General features: G+C 38.4%; 1 protein-coding gene across 1 annotated transcript in view; it reads right to left on the bottom strand.

Annotated features, from left to right (window-relative positions):
- The window catches only part of FARS2 (phenylalanyl-tRNA synthetase 2, mitochondrial), a 681,824-nt gene that overhangs the window by 466,755 nt on the left and 197,009 nt on the right, over positions 1-18,060 (bottom strand). The window contains exon 4 of the mRNA XM_036734460.1: positions 5,028-5,159. Coding sequence (XP_036590355.1) covers positions 5,028-5,159 — 132 coding nt within the window. The remainder of the gene's footprint in view (positions 1-5,027; positions 5,160-18,060) is intronic.

Genomic DNA, 18,060 nt, shown 5'->3' with positions numbered 1-18,060 from the left:
ACCTACTAGTGCCTCCCCCACAGACATCACCTTGTATTTACTTTTTATATTCTTATATGATTACATGCTGCTTCCCTGACTGAATGTAAACTTCTTCAGGGCAGGAACTGTTTCATTTTTGTCTTTGTATCTCCCAACATTTAGCATAGCTCCTGGTACCCAGAAGGAGTTTCACAAATGCAAGTTGGTTGTTTTATCATCATAGGACATATTGTGTATTCCACCCTTAGCTTCAAGACTCTGGAAAACTGAATGAGTATGTTATGTATGTCTTTAGCTTAGGCACTGATAAAGATGCTAAGGAACAAAGAGTCAAGCACAGATGCCTAGGGCACTCCAGACATCTCCTTCCATTAACTGATATTCTTTGGATCTAGTCATTCAACCAGTTCCAAATCCACCCAACTAGCTCATAACTATCCATCTTGACCACATAGTATATAGCACCATGTCAAATACTTTGCTGAAGAATACCATGTCTACAAGATTCCTTTAATCTACCATTCAAACCATTTTGTTGCTGTGCTGGTTTATTTTTGGTACATACACACGATTTCATCCAATACAGGTATTCCACATATGGAAAGTCCCTCTATTGATGCTACTCAGCAACTAGGTCTATAATTGTCCAGAGAGCTTCCTGGGGCACAGAGAAATGAAGGGGTATAGCTTAATTGTAGGCATACCTCAAAAAGCTCTGTCCTAATCTCTCTTCTTTTTTCTCTCTCTGTGTGACTTCATCAGACTCCATGGATTCAAATATCATTGCTATGCAACTGACTCCCAAATCTATAGTATGTGCCTATGGTGTGAGCCCACACAACTCACACAACAGAAGCTGGATCTCAAAGGGGAGGTATGTGGGGGGGAGAAAAAAGAGAGAAAGAGAGACAGAGAGAGAGAGAGATTAAGGACACACCAGTCAGTTCTGATACCTGGTAATATTTCTGATGAATGGCTTGGAGAAAGAAAAGAATGAAACTATGACAAAAGATAGTCTGAAGTATTAAAGTTGTATTTCAATTATGCATGCTTCCACGAGCCTTAGGACAAACCACATAGCAACTGCAAACAAACTTATACTTAAATGACTACAGTGAATACTACTGAAAGTATTTAATGGTTAAAGGCCAAAATAAGGATTTCGTATATTGATTTTTTGCAGAGATGTGTCATAATAACTGTAACTTAAAAATCAGAACCTCCACAGTGTATGTCTTCTTTTAATCCTTTTCTTCTATTTCTCTGGTTGGCCTTTCATACCATCTCTATCACTGAACAATTTTACGTTCCCAATTTTCCATCCCCCTCAAAGCCAACACCCCTATCTCATCATCCCTACTCTCAAATTTATTATTATTTTACATTGTCAGTTTTCAATTTCTTCATTTTTTCCCCAAGAATCCATGACAGGATTGATTTAACGGGAGGATAGCTGAGCCTCATTAGTGTGCAATAATGGCTTGGAAACTTGCTTCAGATAACTAAATTCTACCAATTACTGACTGAATAAACCTGATAAAAAACCATCAAGAATATTGGAAAATGTACTTTTGTAGCTGTGCTAGTCTGGCTCAGGATTTCAAGGGGCAGAAATAGCACCTCACATTCAGTGGATCTAATTACTGGGTTGACTGAATAATATACAAACCCTTATGGACACATTCACTAACACAAGAAGGTTATAAAAGACCTACCTACACAAAGCCACTTTACTGCCCACCCTCTGGGTCCCTTTCTTTTTCTAGTCTGGAAAAAATGAAACTATTCCCAGAGGCTAGGCACTATTCAAACAATAATGACATGCTATCTTTCCCCTACCCCACTCCCCGCACAGGCCCAGAGGATATGCAGAAGTTATACCCATCATCTCTGGGTCTGGTTAAAAAAAAAAAAAAGTGGCTGCTGATTCAATTGTCTTTAACCATTAACCTATTTCTTCTGCTAATCCAGGCAATTTATATTTTTGTAAAAGTTCTTCCATTTCACTTGAATTGTTAACTATATTGGTACATAACTGAGCATGTATAGAATAGTTTTATTTACATATACACATATATTTGTGTCTAATGGTAGCCATCTTTGGGCGGGGGGGAAGAAGAAAGTTACAAGATAACTTTATTATATATTTAAAAGGAATAGCAAGTTGTACATAACAGACTTGCAGTTTTACATACTATCATCTTTTTTTGCATTCTACTATGTCATGGAAATGCTTGTTTTATTTCTTAAGTTCAGAATAAAACGAGTAAAAAAATTTTAAGAAGACACACTGTTAACTAAGTTTTGCTGCCCTGTATGTCACCTAAGCTTCATTTCTATAACTATATTTTGTTTTAGGTGAAGCATTGTCAGGCAAAAAAATAAGGATTTATAATCAGAGGACTAAAGCCCAGCTCTGCTACTGACTTGGGTACGTCATTTAATTTCTTTAGTCCTCAGTTTTCTCATCAGTTCTTCCATATCCCACACCCTAAGTGTGGGTAAATCTCAAAGCTCTGTCCTAAGCCATTTCCTTTTTTTTTTTTTTCCTATTTTCTGTCTCTGTGATTTTATCAGCTTCCATGTATTCAGATATCATCTCTATGCAGCTGAAGCCCAAGTCTACAGATCCAGCTCTAGTCTCTCTTCTGAACTCTAGCACTGCATCACCAACTGCCTATTTATTTTGAATAAATTTCGTATATTTGGTACATAGACACATGTTGTCTTCCCCAAGAGAAAGGAAGCCTTCTTAAGGTCAAAACCTTATTTATTTTTGTCAACGGATGCTCAATGCCTATTGAGCTGCCTGGCACCAAGTGGGAGCCTATTGACTGAATGATTTATAACAGGAAAAGACTGGACTAGTTGGTCTCTAAAGTTCTTTCCAGAACTAAATCTAGTGATCCTAAAATGCCTGTATTTTCCAACCCCTACTTCACTGTTGATTTGGGAATGTTAGGCAGATAAGCGAGCACTACTCAAGCTCCCAAGATATGAGGGTAGAGATGAACCAATCTTCTCAAGACAAAACGCTCCAAAGTCTTATTTCTTAACAAGTTCTGAGGAAGGGAGAGAGAAGGTCATGCTTATTTTAAATGTGAATGAAGGTGGTTTAATGTGGATTCCCACGAAGCTGGGAAATTAAAATTGGGGCTGCTCTCTTGGCCATCAGCTATTGGGAGGAAGACCTTTTTTTCAGATATAATTAATAGATGCCGGCAGTAAGCATGAGCTCAATGACCAACTGGAAGAATCAGTGACCAATGCTGAAGATAGATAATGAAACATTCTCCTCTCTTCTATGTTCGAAGAATTGGGGCAGGGAGGAGGATGAAGGGAGGAGGGTACTGTGTTATAACAAGATGGAATATGGCACATGCAAGGAGGCCTGATCTGTGTCCCAGCAGGTTTTACTCAGCTATTTTTAATCTGTTAAAAGTGTGGTAGTGGTACAAATAATTATAATGCAACAATGCACTAAAAATATCAATAAAAATTTTTTTTTAAATAAATAAGCAAATGAATTCATGCTCCCCTTGACTTTTATGCTTTCTTCTGGCTTTGCTTTTGTTTTTCCATCTGTGGATCCTGATCAATCCAATGTTTAAAAAAACATTGTATTGATATATTTTGTTTTTATATTATCTTCATTGTAAAATATATCCTTTTTCCTTCCCCTACCCATCAAGCCATTGCTTGTAGCAAAGAGTAAAAAGGAAGGGAGAAAAAAGAAATTAAAAAAACTAACACGAATATCTTATCTGAGAGTATATGCAATGTTCCACACTCATGGACCCCTACCTCTGCAAAAGAGGGAAGCAGGTTCTCATCTCTTCTTGTGGGCCAAGGTTGGGCATTATAATTACACAGAAACCCAATTATAAACAAAAAAGCAAATTTTTCAAGAGAGACATGTAAGCTTATTGTCATAATATGATATAGCACTGGTAATGATCCACTTGAATGGTCTGTGCTACACACCTGGATACCCAGGGTACATATACACACTCTGACTTGGAACATGAATGGTTCAAAAGACTTTGCTAACAACAGATTATCAAGAAAACGGACAGTTTCATTTATTGGGTCTTTTGACAAAATTGTATGTATTTTGTATTTACTGCATTTACTACTTAATTATTTTACAAGCAGTTGACTTTGAAGAACAAAATCTAGCCTTGAAAGCTCTCTTTGGATAAAGTCTCTCCTACAACCATAATAAAACCATTCAAGCTTATGAATGTGGCTACGAGGGTCACTTTGTTCAACAATCTGTCGACTCCTGACATCCAATGAGATGTAAAATAAGAAGACAGGTTCACCTAAGGTGTTTCCTATCATCATGGAACTTCTCCAGAGTCCAAACAAAAAAAGAATTCCCAATTGATGATGATGGTCCTCAAATGTTTGTATTCTCAGGTGATACTACCAATTAATTACATGGAGGCCTGGAACATTATAACCTCATTAGTGAAATCCATAGCAACACTAACTAGTCACAGTGGATGAAAAGTACACTGCCAACACGCAGCTGTATTATCCACTGCAGCTTGGCAATCAGCTGAGTTCAGCATTGATAATAGAGAGAGGTCATGCTGGCTCTTACCTAGGAAACTGTGCAGTGTTTTCAAGGATCTTAAACTGGTCAGTGTCACAAAAGAACACTTCTTTAGCACCAATAATGTCTGGGGATGCTATATGGTTGTGGTTCATAGAACAACATGATCTTGGAAGAATCAAAATTGCAAACCAAAAAGTGCCAAGGTGAGTATAAGCATTCTCTGAGAATTTTATGGATGATGGTTCATATGCAACAAGTAGCATAAAATACATTATTCAGGATATATCTAACTAGAAAAGGAAGTGGGCTGGAGAGAATGAGAGAAGACAGACAGGCAGCTGAGAGTGGTACATCAATACCCTCAGGATATTAAGAGAACTAAGGGAAGGGCACCAATGAGTTGAAAAGATTCTTAGTGGAAGATTTATGGGGAAATACAGACAAAAACTGCCAAGGAAGCACTAAAGTAAGGAGTAAGTACCTGAATTGACTAGCTGTTGCTCCATGATCCCACAGCCAAGCACCTCAATCCATTCTCCTTGAAAGTTGATCTCCATCTCAAAAGACGGATGAGTGAAAGGGAAGTAGCAGTCCACCCATCTAATCTCCAGTCCTGCAACAAATATTTCAAATAAATAAATAGTAGGTGTTAAAAGGCTTCCCACTCCCTCCATGTGGATCAAACTTGCCCTTCAGCTAATGACACCAATTACTGTATTCTGAGGAAAATAAATAGCAAACAACCTAATTTGCAACACTTTAGTGTGAGGCAATAAATCTTTAAACTTGTGGGAAAAATGACCATGTCTTTTCTAATATGAAAAACACTTTGTGCAATTCCAGCACCCTCTGAAACCAAATCAATCACTTGTCAAATTTCTGCAACCACCTGGCAGAGGAGGAAAAATAAGGCAAGATCATGGGAAAGCAGGTAATTCTGTTATTTTCTGTAAGTGGAAATGACTAACAGTTCCTCAGAGGTTGGGAATCTGGGGGAGGAGGTTTATTTCTTCAGTGTGCTGTCTTTCACTTTAAGTCATTGTCTCTGTGACCCATTAAAGAAAAATTGATCTACTTTCATTTCTGTTCAGACACTACAGAGAACTTTTAAAAAAAAATTTCCTTCTCAATATTCCAATGCTACTTCAAACAAGTATTAATAATTAATCTCAGATTTACATTTCTCTAATTTCTCTAAATTATCATTGTATACTATCATTTAATCCTCACAACAATTCTAGGAGATGAATGGCCATTTTACAGATAAGGTAGACATAGATTTAACTGACTTGCCCAGGGTGACACAGCCACTATGTGTCAGAGGCTGGATTTGAACTCAAGTCATCCCAAGTCCAAGACCAGTGCATTATCCACTGTGCCATCTAGCTGCCTAGATCTATTATATCTATAGGGTTAGTTAGAACCTCCCAGCCACAGTCTTTCACACCCTTCAATAAAGAGGCACTAATATCCACAGTTGTATGATGTAGTTCTCATTGTCAGGAAATAGAAGTAGGAACTGCTTGGTTATGGGGGTAGAAAGGTTGGCTTATGAAAGGAGATCATCTCTAAGGTCTCTTCCAGGCATAAAAACATCCCTTAGCTCTAAAACTCTTGCAACCCTCCCTTGCAAGTCACAGCAGGTGACTATCACAAACCACTTTAACAGCTGTGCTCTCCTGAAAGACTAGATTTCCAGAAACAATCTTGGGCACAGGAGTATGTACCTCACAAGCACTTTCCCAAGGCAGGAATTGAATTTAGTTAATTTCCTTTGGACAGCACCTACAACAGTTCATTGAGCTCTGGGCACTTAGCTACTGTTTAATCATAATGATAACGAAAAATACATTAAAATAGGAATAAAGGCCAAGCTCACTTTGCATATCTTCATTTAATAGAATGTTACACATAAATTAAGCAGGGATTCAACTTACTAATCTGGATAACTTATCCATATGTACATCACAGATGATTATCGAATACAGCCAAAGAACTTCAAAATATAAGAGAGGAGGGAGGGGACTGAAGAAGGTATCAAAGTGTCAAATAACACATCAAGTGAAGCCTGTACCTAATAGATACTTGCTGATTAAAATCAGTGAGTAAATAATGTCTATTACACCCTTACTAAGAATACAGAGCTTTCCTATAAGCTTTCATTAAAAAACAAAAATCAGAAATACCCATATACGTTTGAGGCATTCTGCAATGTAGCATTTATAAACTATTTCTTGAATTCTGTTTCAATAGAATGGTGCAGAAGGAGGGAGGTGCCTAAGGGATTTCTTGGGACACACAGAGACTCCCCCCTCCCCAATGTGCCTTGTGCATAAATGGTTTGGTTTGCGTTTTTAAAAAGAATAAATTTTATTTCTGACAAAAATGAATTAATAAAGTATTTAAAATAAGGCATTCGTATACAGCCTTTACCCATCCTTGTAATTTGGTGGATGGTAAAGTCTTTGTACAATGGACCTCTGACTTCTCTGTCTTCTCACCTACTTCAGATTCCTCCATCTTCTGCAGTAGAAGAAAATTGTTCTGAGTTTAGAAGGACTCACATGAAATGAAGAAATAAACTTACATATAAAGGGACAGAAAAATTTGTCTCAATTGAGGCAAACCTTCAGTGTTCAAAAGACCATGACAGTGATAAAAACGAAGAATGGAAAAAAGTAGAAACTGCTGATAGTGATAGCTCAGAAAATAAGATTGATTAGACAAAGACCCAGGTAGCAGAAGTCAGATTCAGTGAATTTCAGCTTCTTTTTTCTCCTTTCTTTCATCAGCTCTTTTCCTGAAAGATAAGTGCTTTCTACATCTGCCTGACATGCAGGCCACAAAACAAATAACTTTGGTTTCTCTCTAATATGATGCTTTTTTTTCTATACTCAAATCTTTTGCCCAATTCTTATAAATTGGCAAAAATTAAAGAATATTAAACTCCTTAAAACTCAGCAGTATGCTGTTCTACTTGCAGTGATGGTATAAAATATTTGAGAGGAATTTTAATTAGTACATTATTATTTTGAAACATATTATGTTTCAGTTTCACATGTTAAATATGGCTATTTAAGAGAAAATTATGCTGTATTTATGTGACCAACTCCACAGTCAAAAGATGAAGCCTTTGAGCTGGCCTTAATCTCTTAATGTGGTATGGAAATGGCCACTGATAACACATAAAGATGACTGGAGATACTTCCGTATTGGGATGTGCTATTGATGCTCAAAAACTCAATGAAAATGAAAGACTGGATCAAAGCTAATATAGAGTTAGGTCATAAAAGGAGGGGTCAGAAACCAAAAATCAAAAGAAAGAAATGAATCAGTCAAACGCAAGCATTTATTAAGTGTTTACTACCTGGTAGGGAATGTGCTAAGTCCTGAGAATATAAAGAAAGGAAAAAGAGCAGGGTCTTAAGGTGCTGCAATTCTAATGGACAGGTCAACAGGTAAATAACTGCATAAAAGATATATACTGTGTCAACACAAGGTAATTTCAGAGAGAAGCTCCTGAAGGAGGTGGAGGGTCAGGGTGGCAGACAGGAGGAGACTTGAGACTGGGAAAGGTCTTGAAGAAGTCCAGGGAAGCCAGTAAGCACAAGTGAGGAGGGAAAGAATTCCAGAGAAAGCTATTCCATGGGGAATAACCAAGTGAAAGCCCCCAGAGATGGAATATGGGCAAGGAATAAGATGTCCTGTTTAGGTGGATTGTCAAGAAAATGAAGGGAAATAAAGAAGACTTAAAAGGTAGGAAAGATCCATTGTAAGGATTTTTTAAAATGCCAAACAGAAGATTTTAGATTTGATCCTGGAAGTACCAGAGGGCTACTGGGGTATATTGAATACAGGGTGACATCTCAGTACTGCACTTTAGGAAAAATATTTTGGCAGCTGAGTGGAAGACAGATTGTAGTAAGGAGAGACTCAAGACAGGGAAACTAGCCAGAAGGCAATATCAATAGTCCAGGCATGAGGCGAGAGGAGGGATGGAATGCCTGTGGTGTGAATGGAGAGATGAGAACATATACATTCTACCTTATGAAGGCAGAAATGACAGGATTTGGCAAGAGGTGGGGTATGCAAGTGGAAAAAAGCAAAAAGAGTAGTAAAGGATGACGCTGAGGTTGTGGGCCTGGATGCTGGATTCTAGTGGTACTTTTAACGGTAACTGGGAAATTTGAAAGAGGGGAGTGTTTAGAAGGAAAATAGTAAGTTCAATTTTGAACATGCTGAGTTTGAGATGACTGTGGGGCATCTAATCAAAGATATGCAAAAGGTAGCTGGTGATATTAGATTAGACCTCAGAAAAGAGAATAGAGATGGACATATAGATCTGGGAATCATCTTCACAGAGATGATAGCTGAACCTATGAGAGCTGATAAAATAAGCAAAGGACCCAAAAAGGGCCCAGAATAGAGCCTTGGGGGACACTTATGGTTAGAACGTTAGATCTGAATGAATAAAGAAAAATCATATTCAAGTATCAGAACTCAGCCTTCTGGAGAGAATTTCACTAAAGCTCCTCAGATGGAGAAGAATAAGCATGTACCACTGGAGCTAGAAGAACAGGAAGGGATAGAGCCCAGAAAAAGAGGAGCAGAACTAGAAATCTCCTTCAACTACTACTATGAGTAATAGCCATAGAAGGAGAATGTGTTTCCAGCATTCCAAATTTTAAAATTCCAGTTGAGAAAAGTTGGAGAACTTTATATTCCATGAGGAGAGGTGGGCATCATCAGAGGATAAGAGAGCATTTTCCTTTTGGGGAAGCCCCAAAATTAAAGTAGCACTGTAAGTCTAGAGGACAGTACAGTTCTCTGGGGAAATATGAGGCTCACCAGAGGAAAAGATTGGTTGTTCCCTCCTAGAACTTCCATTTAAGAAATGGTCCCCAGACCGCCATGTTCATGCCTTTATTGGCCTTCTTTCTCCACTTTTAAAGAGTAGCCTTCTCACCCTGGAAGCTGCCTTTGCCATCATGTCTCAGCAAGCCTTCTCACCTGGGAAAATCCCTCCAATCCAAGAGATCTTTTCTTCTGATTAGCTGTTCCCTTTCAGCTCCTCCATGTGAGAAAAGGACCACCAGAGCAGCCATGTTTACTCCTTCATTCCTTCCTGAGCTCCACTCCTGACTCTCCAGTTTCCACCATATTTACTCTCTATTATATACTCCTCCTCAGCTTCCTTTTATATGTTGTCTTTCTTCATTAGAATGTAAATTTCTCAAGGGCAGGGACTATCATTTTGTTTGTATCTACATTCTGTATCTCCAGTGCTTAGCACAGTGCCTGGCACATAGAGTTAGTGCTTAATAAATTCTTGTTGACTTGATTTCACCAGAGGATGAGAGAACACATCTCTCTGCCATCTCCTTGTGTTTGCTTTTCAGTGGAATATCAACTGTAAGGGAGTAATATAAGTCTGGAGGACTATGTGGTTCCCTTGGGGAAAGTAGGTGAAGTTATCTTGACTATTATGTTGACTTACAGGTTCCTGAAAGTCCTATCTATTTTGAATACTTTTATGAGATGAAGAAAGGACAATAAATGTGTGTGTAAGAGTGTGCATGCGTGCACACTTGAGTGCTCTGTATGGGTGCTGAGGACCCCAGTGTCCCTCAGTCTAGACAAAATGGACCAGATGTTGAGATTCCTAAGGAAATCCTGGGTGGGGGCACATCCAAAGAATGACTTCTGGAAAATTCTTAAGAATGAACCCAATTCATCTAAGTCTAAAGCCTGAGGTATTGGGACACAGGTTACACATAATGCATCTTTTCTTCCCAAATTAAAAATGACTTTGGTTCTGCAAAGGTTATTTTTAAAAATGAAATATTCAACATATCTTGGATTTCCTTCAAATTGCTTTTTTTTTTTCCTGACATTTTGTACCCATCGTACCTCCTTCCATTGCCAATTCCATGGCCTATATTTTCTAGAAATTTTGCATCTCTAGTCAGAAAAAAATAGCTTCACATGACTTCTAGAGACTGACTGGATGATTTTCATGAATCAAAAGAAAAGCCAGAGCAGCTTTTTAGAAATTTGAAACCCAGGGATAGGATCCCTGGGAATCCCCAATAAAATGAAAATGACCTTTGTGGTGTAGTTCATATATATGAGTCTGCAAATGAGGGTATAAAGATTATGTGGCCTGACTCTCCCCTTGACCATTTGTTGTTGCTGTTTTCAGGGGTTATATATAGGAGAATGGAATTATATATGTTGAGCCTCTAAGAAGTAAGCAGGGTCAAGCTCAAGAGGTTGTAGTCCTTTTGTTTATTGGTTCACTAACACAGAACCATTCACCTTAAGCATTCTACCTTAAAGGAATTTATCAGGATGATCTCATTATCCTTAGGGTAGTCCTGTGAGGGCACATTCAGGGGTTTTAATTTGTATATTATGGAGTCAATAAAATCTAAGCTTCTAAGAACCTTTTGTTCTATACATTTAATAAACATTAAAGTGTCTCAATATTGCAAGCCCCTTTCTTTCACCGCGCCAGGTACTCCCCACACTGCTACATCTTATAGTATAGTGGGAGGGCGTAGATATATAGTATAGTGGGAAGGGCTCTGAACTTAGTGTCAGGCAAAGACCTACATTCAAATCTCATCCCTCATGACCACCAGCAAAGCCCTTCACGGATGTCCTCATCTGCAAAATGGCAATAAGAACAGGGCTCCAAAGTGGCTCTGAAGATCCAATGAAAATATATGTAAACTGCAAATTTCAAAGTATTAAATAAAGGTCTGGGAGCCTATAAGTGTCATCATCTGTAAAATGGGGATAATAATCCATTTGTAATATTTTCTAGGGAAGCTATAAAGATTAAACTTGAACATCAGCATCCTCATTGATTAAACGGGAATAATATCTATATAATAGTTACTTTCCAGGGTTATAAAGATCAAATGAGGAGACATGAAAGGTGCTTTGCAAATCTTAAGAGCATTATGTAAATGTCATCTTGTCTGAAAGCATTCAATTTTGAGTCAGAAGACCTGGGTTTGGATCTCAGCAGTGACACTGATTACTTTCTACCTCTAAACTTATGATTTTAGGAAGTAGTTGTAGGAAAAACATGATCACCCAGCAGCTAACCCCTACTCACTACCCCTCCCCCCAGACCTTAACCTCAGAAAACAAATGCACAGTCCATTGCTGGGCTGAGACAGAGACAGGAAAAGAGAAAGGAGAATTCTTTCTAGCTTGATAGGACCCATCAGAATCATGGATACAACATTTGAAAAGCCAGGGTTATGCCACTCCACAAATCAACTGAGTGGGACTCTAGTGGAAGAAATATAATGAACGGATATGAATTCATATTTTATTTACTCTGGGTGATTTACTGATTCATTTGAATGAATTTTATTGAATGAATATTAGTTTCTTCTACTTAGAGATGATGTTTTCAGGTATGACTACTTTTTCAAAGGCAATAAAGTCTTTAACATTGTATGTATGTGTAAAATACATATACATACACATATATATGCCCTTACTAACACTGCCCTCCACTGGAATAGATAATAAATCAAGAACTTATTATATAATTAAATGGAAGTTAATGAATACAACGTGGCATTCACTTGTCTGTAGGTGTTTTGTTGTTTGTATCACAGAAATTGTGGAATCCTTCAGTACTGAAGTTGCAGCATTTGCTAGAAGGCTTTCTTTTAATGGCTTTCTTGATCAAGTGGTGTATATCCTGTAGTGTTTTTACATTAAGTGCTTAGCACAGTGCCTGGCACATTGCAGGTATTTAATAAATGTTTATTGATTGATAACAATCGATTAATGAACAATAATAATGATGATGATAAAAGGCTGCATGGATAAGAGAGTTGATCTCTGAGTGAGGACCTGGATTCACATCCCACCTCTGACACACAGACTGTGTGACCCCAGGCAATTCTCTAAGACTATACATTGAGTATTAGTCAAGGACATTCCTCACTAAAAGCTCTGAAACTGATGAAGTTGCAGATTCTTTTTTTAATTAGAAAAACAGAATAAAAGGAGTTTCCATATAAGTTTCCTGACCAACATGTGACAGAGGATTGCTAAATGACACTATGGGAACAGCACCTGACATCTGATCAGGAAAAGCACTCGTATCGCCCATTGAGGCTGGCCTCTTGCAAAAGACATGAACTATAACTTCTGCAATGTCTCTTTCTCTCACTATGTCTGTCTCTGTCTCTTCTCTCATTCTCATTCTATGTGTCTGTCTGTGTGTGTCCCTCTCTCATTCTGTCTCTCTTCTCTCTCTCTCTCTCTCTCTCTTCTTATTCTCTCTATCTGTTCCTCTCTTTCCGTCTGTCCTTCTCTTTGCCATGTCTTTCCGTTTCTGTCTCTCTCTCACTGAATGTATCAGTAAGGCAATAGTAACAATGTAGATGATAATTGTCAAAATGCCCATGTGGTTCTGTATCACAAAGTATACGAGACTCTCCACATAGAAGGTGGAAGAAGTAAATTATTTAAATTATAAGTTATTCAGACACCAGAGAACAAGATCCCCATAAACCCAATCCATCAGAACAATAAAGCATTCAGTACATAATATCACAACCTGGAGCCCTGCCATTCCCCTGCTGGGGTCTTCCCGAAAACAGACTCACAGTACAGCTAAGTCAGTCTGTTCCACTCTAACTATCACGATGGTGGCCATTAGCAGCCATAACAGCTCGCTCTCTCCCTCTCTCTCTCTCTCTCCCTCTCTCTCTCAGCATTTGCTGTGATATAACTTCCTTTTCCTGTCAGGAAGCTCCTCCCACCACATGTGACTTACACTTGTGTGACCTAAGCAAGTCACATGGCCTATTAATGGGTGGGAAAGATCTTCAAATCTAAATTGCTACTACACTCTCTCATTCGCACATAGACCAGGATTAAAAGATTCTAAAAAAATGGCATGAGATATGTCCAAAACTGAAGTCATCAGTCATCATCTTCCCCCAAATACTTCTGTTAACAGCAAGGTCATCTTAATCATCCGGGTGTGAAACACCAGAAGCATGTTTTTTTTGATTTCCCCCTCTCTTGTTCCTCACATAAAATCACCTGGCCAATCCTGGGATGTCTACCTACATAATATCCTTCACATCTACAGCCTCTTCTCCACTCACAATTGCCACAACTTTAATTCAAGGCCTTAACACTTCTCTTTTGGGCTTTTTATTAACCTCATACATAACTGCTCTCCCCATCCTCTGCATCCATCTACGATGCCCATGTACTGTATCAGTTTGAATACTTCTAATATTCCATTGTTCTAAAACCTTTGGCAGTTCCTTCCTGTCTATCAAACAAAGGATAAATATTTTAGTTTGGCAGTCAAGGTCCTCCATAATCTGCATCTAATGTACATCTCCAGTCTTATCTGAAACTATTTACTTTCACAAGGCTTATGTCACCTCACAGTATATTGACAACCCAAATCTTGACCAACCTCCTCCAGTCCTACATTTACTAACACAATCCTCTTACCAGAATACTCCTCCCACCTGTCTACCTATTGAAATCCCTCTCTTCTGTCAAAGCCCAACTCAGATGTCAGCTTTCCCTGCCCAGAAAGCCTTTCCTAGAATTCCTGGATCAGTGTGGTCTCTCCCTCCTCAAACTTCTCACAGCACTTTATCTTCTCAGGACTAGTGACAACTTCCTTTACATTACACACACACACTATATATATGTTATTATGTGTACAACAGCTATAGATACTTTCCCATTAGAATCTTAGCTTATTGAGGACAAGGATTGGGTTTCATTTTGAAAGCTCATTCTCAAACATGGTGCCATGTAAGGAGTGGGCATTTGATACGTGTTTGAATAGAATTGTACAGTAGGAAGGCTTTTCATCCATGTTTTTTTATTATTATTACTGCTCTCTTCTAACACTTCTATAGAGACAAACTCCTCAGATAACAATAGGACTAAGAGCTCAAGATTTCCCTCAAACTGAAGTTCTGTTAGCTTTTTGCCTATCCCTATTTTACATTATATAGAAATATTCACAAGTAGCACAAATGGGAATATTTCAAAGAATGCTAGAAAAGTAGGTAAGCCCAAAGAGAACTCTTCTAATCCCCTCATTCTCCAGATGAGGAAGCTGAGATTCCACAAAATTTAATGACTCATCATTGCTCATAAAGCTCACTGGGACAGGGACCAGAAGCCATATCTTCCATCAGGTGTTGCCATTTAAAGAGAGTTTTTTTTACTTGTTCTCATCCAGCTCCCATTGATCCAAACTGAATTTTTTTTGCTTCAAAACCACCTTGTTGATGGCTAGGATTTGTTTCTCTTTCTCCTTGGTAAAAGAAGAACTTCACCTTCCCCTCCAGAGAAACAATGTGGTTAATAATGAAGAAGAAGAGAACAAATTTACAAAAGTCCTAAACATCCAAAAGGGATTGTGAAGGCCGTCTATATTCAAAGCCCCCTTCTGAAAAAGTGAGGCCCTATTCACTTTGCAGGGCTCTACTCCTCAGCATCATACAAATCTGCCAACCCTTCCTCTGTCGTGAGGGTATCCCATGAGTCTGAGCAGCCTGGCACCCTTGAGCAGAATAACAAGAGCAGGATAGAATGAGCACTGCTACAAGACTGATCTTAATCTTTAACTCATTACAGATGCCAATACAATTCTGTGCCCCAGAGCCTCCAAATCCCATGCTGGAAGATCTTAGGGAGGTTTCAACCCCAATTATTCCCTCTACTAAAGCATACTTAAAGTAATAGGGAAAAAACAAAAAAATCTCCTTTGTTTTTCTCCCACCAGCTTAACAAACATGAAACTGATCCCAGGGCCATTAGTTTTCAGCTTCTTAAAAAGGGTTAGTTTGCTAAAAGGCTGTTACAAAATGGTGCCCTGGGAGTATAGATGCAGGAATCCTCTTGATTAAGTCTTCATTCCTTGGCTGACATGACTATGCCTCCCCATTGCTAGTCAGGTTAGAGGTCTCATTCAAAATAATTCAGTTCACCCTTCAGTTGACCATGAAATGACACAAATGTGTTCTCAAGTCTTACTATAGGTCAAAGGTGACAAAAGGGCTTATGGTGGGAGAAGAGTTGGGTTGGTATTTTCTCTAAGCTGCCAAAGTACTTTTCCCAGATTACAGGCTTGACCATGTTACTTCCATGCTCAAAAAACAGCAAGGGTCATTATCCCCATCTTATGATGGGAACAATGGAGAAAACTGAAGCCCAGAGAGATGAGATGACTGACATAGGTCATGCAACTAGTGTCAGAAATGAATTTAAAACCCCAGTATCTCTGGGGCCCCAGGCAAGAAGTCTTTCTATGACTCTACACTCCATAGACTCATCTGGATGCTAACAACACCAGAAATGTTGAACCTTTTTTGCTAAAGATTTATGTGGAGTTTAAAAGGTTCAAGAAACATAATTTCTGTGTATCATTTTATTAGTAATGTCAGCATTTTAATAAAAGGCTAGTTATTTGTCCATATCTCTCTTAGATCGAAGACAATCATGGCAGCAGGCTCAAATTTTAGACTCCTCTACAGTAGATGTTTCCAAGGATGGCAATCAACTCTGATTCCTTAACAATTAATGAAAATGAATATTACAATGAGGGGCTGGAACTGAAATTTGAATGTCATTTACTTAAGTTACTCCCAGCCTAGGGCAATCTATTCAAAGAATTTATCCTCACCCAAATCAGAGCAGAACAGAATGGCTGACCCACCTGGGTGGGGTCTGGATAGAGAAAAAGGTTAGCTCAACCTTCAGAGACTAAGGATTTGAAATGAGGATAAAAGAAATAGGAGGAAATTTGAATCTCCCCAAATCTTTGCTCATCAATGATCATTTCTCTCACTTAAGATGTGAAAAATCCCTATACCTTTTACTATATAAATCCAATGGAAGCTTTCAAAAGATAATTTCTAAATATAAAAGCAACTGATTGCATGTGAAGTTAAATGCAAGGATTATGCTGACTGTATACAGTTTATAGATAAGTACTTGATGCAAGTCTGGCTGCAAATTCAATTGGCTAGCACAATTTATGGTACCTTCCCTCATTTTCCTTTCCCTCTTTATATACCTGGTAGATAATGAACAAAGAAGCTTCTCCCTTAGGCTAGAAATTAAAGTTATTCTCACTTTCAAATCTAGGGGAGCCTCAGTCCCTCAAGGAACCTGTTTTCTAGTCTACCACTGGGTATTTATTGTTTTTCCAGATGCCATACATCTCTGTAAGCCTTTCTCTAGCGCCTGGACCTCCAGATGAGAAAGATATTTTCTATCTGCCCCCTGCCCCTTCCCCCTCCCCCCAAAAAATCCTTCCTCCTTAGAAATTCAGACATTCCTCTATTAAACATCAATCTCCACAATCAATCCATACATCAACAAGCATTTCTTAAACTCCTAGTATGTACCAGGCAGACTGGGGAATACAAAGATAAATTCAAAGGTTTCTGCTCTCAAGAAGTGAAACAACATGTATATAGAACACACCCAGAAAGACAGAAAACTGTGCATTCTCTTTGAGACTGCTAGGATTATACCTCAAATAAATCAAATAAATAAGAGAGTCTATATGTACAAAAATATGTATAGTGGCTCTTTTGTTATGGTAGCCAAAAATTGGAAACTGAGGGGAGTGTCCTCCTATCATGGCACAGTTAAACAAATGGTGGCATATGAAAATAATGGAATATTATGCCATAATGAATGATAAAATAGATTCTTCCTTCCTTTTTTCATTCCTTCCTTGCTTACTTCCTTCTTGCCTCCCTTCTTCTTTGATCTGGGATGGTCTGAACCTTCTTTACCCCCTACCCTACCCTCATGCCCCCCCTCCACTTCCCAGTACTGACACCAGACTTAGCATGGACACCCCCAGGGCTTTAACCCTACAATAATTTAGCATGCAAGAACTCAAGTGATACCAGCTTCAGCCTCCCCAGGAGTACTACCGATTTGAGTTGAAATAGACAACTTCAAAGGAAAGTGGGGAGATCTCTATGAACTGATGTAAAGCAAAGTGAGCAGAACTAGGAGAATTTATACAATGATAACATTATGGAGAAAAATAACTTTGAAAGACTTTACATGTATGATCAATGCAATAATAAACCACAAGTCCACATTCCACTCACCTCCTACCAGAGAGTGGATGGACCTAAAATGAAGAATGAGATATAACATTTTCATAGAAGGCTAATGTGGTCATTTGTTTTGCAGATCCACACCCTCCCCGTCCCCACCCCGCCCCTGGTCTGTCTGTCTTAATTTGCTCAATGGACAGGAGAGTATTAGGAGGAACAGATTAAAAATGCTTGTCAACTGAAATATTAAAAAAAAAAACCTATTTTTTAAAAAGAAAAATAAACATGGACACATAAGTAAATACAGTAGAACCTCGGTTTACAAGTAACCTGGTTTACGTATGCTTCACTGGACAAGGAAAAATTTTTCGCAAAATTTGTCTTGCAGAACAAACAAAAATTCACAGGACA

Source organism: Trichosurus vulpecula, chromosome 1 (assembly GCF_011100635.1).
Source record: "Trichosurus vulpecula isolate mTriVul1 chromosome 1, mTriVul1.pri, whole genome shotgun sequence".
Lineage (NCBI taxonomy): Eukaryota > Metazoa > Chordata > Mammalia > Diprotodontia > Phalangeridae > Trichosurus > Trichosurus vulpecula.
Note: the sequence above shows the minus strand (reverse complement) of the source record. Positions and strands in the feature narration are given on the sequence as shown.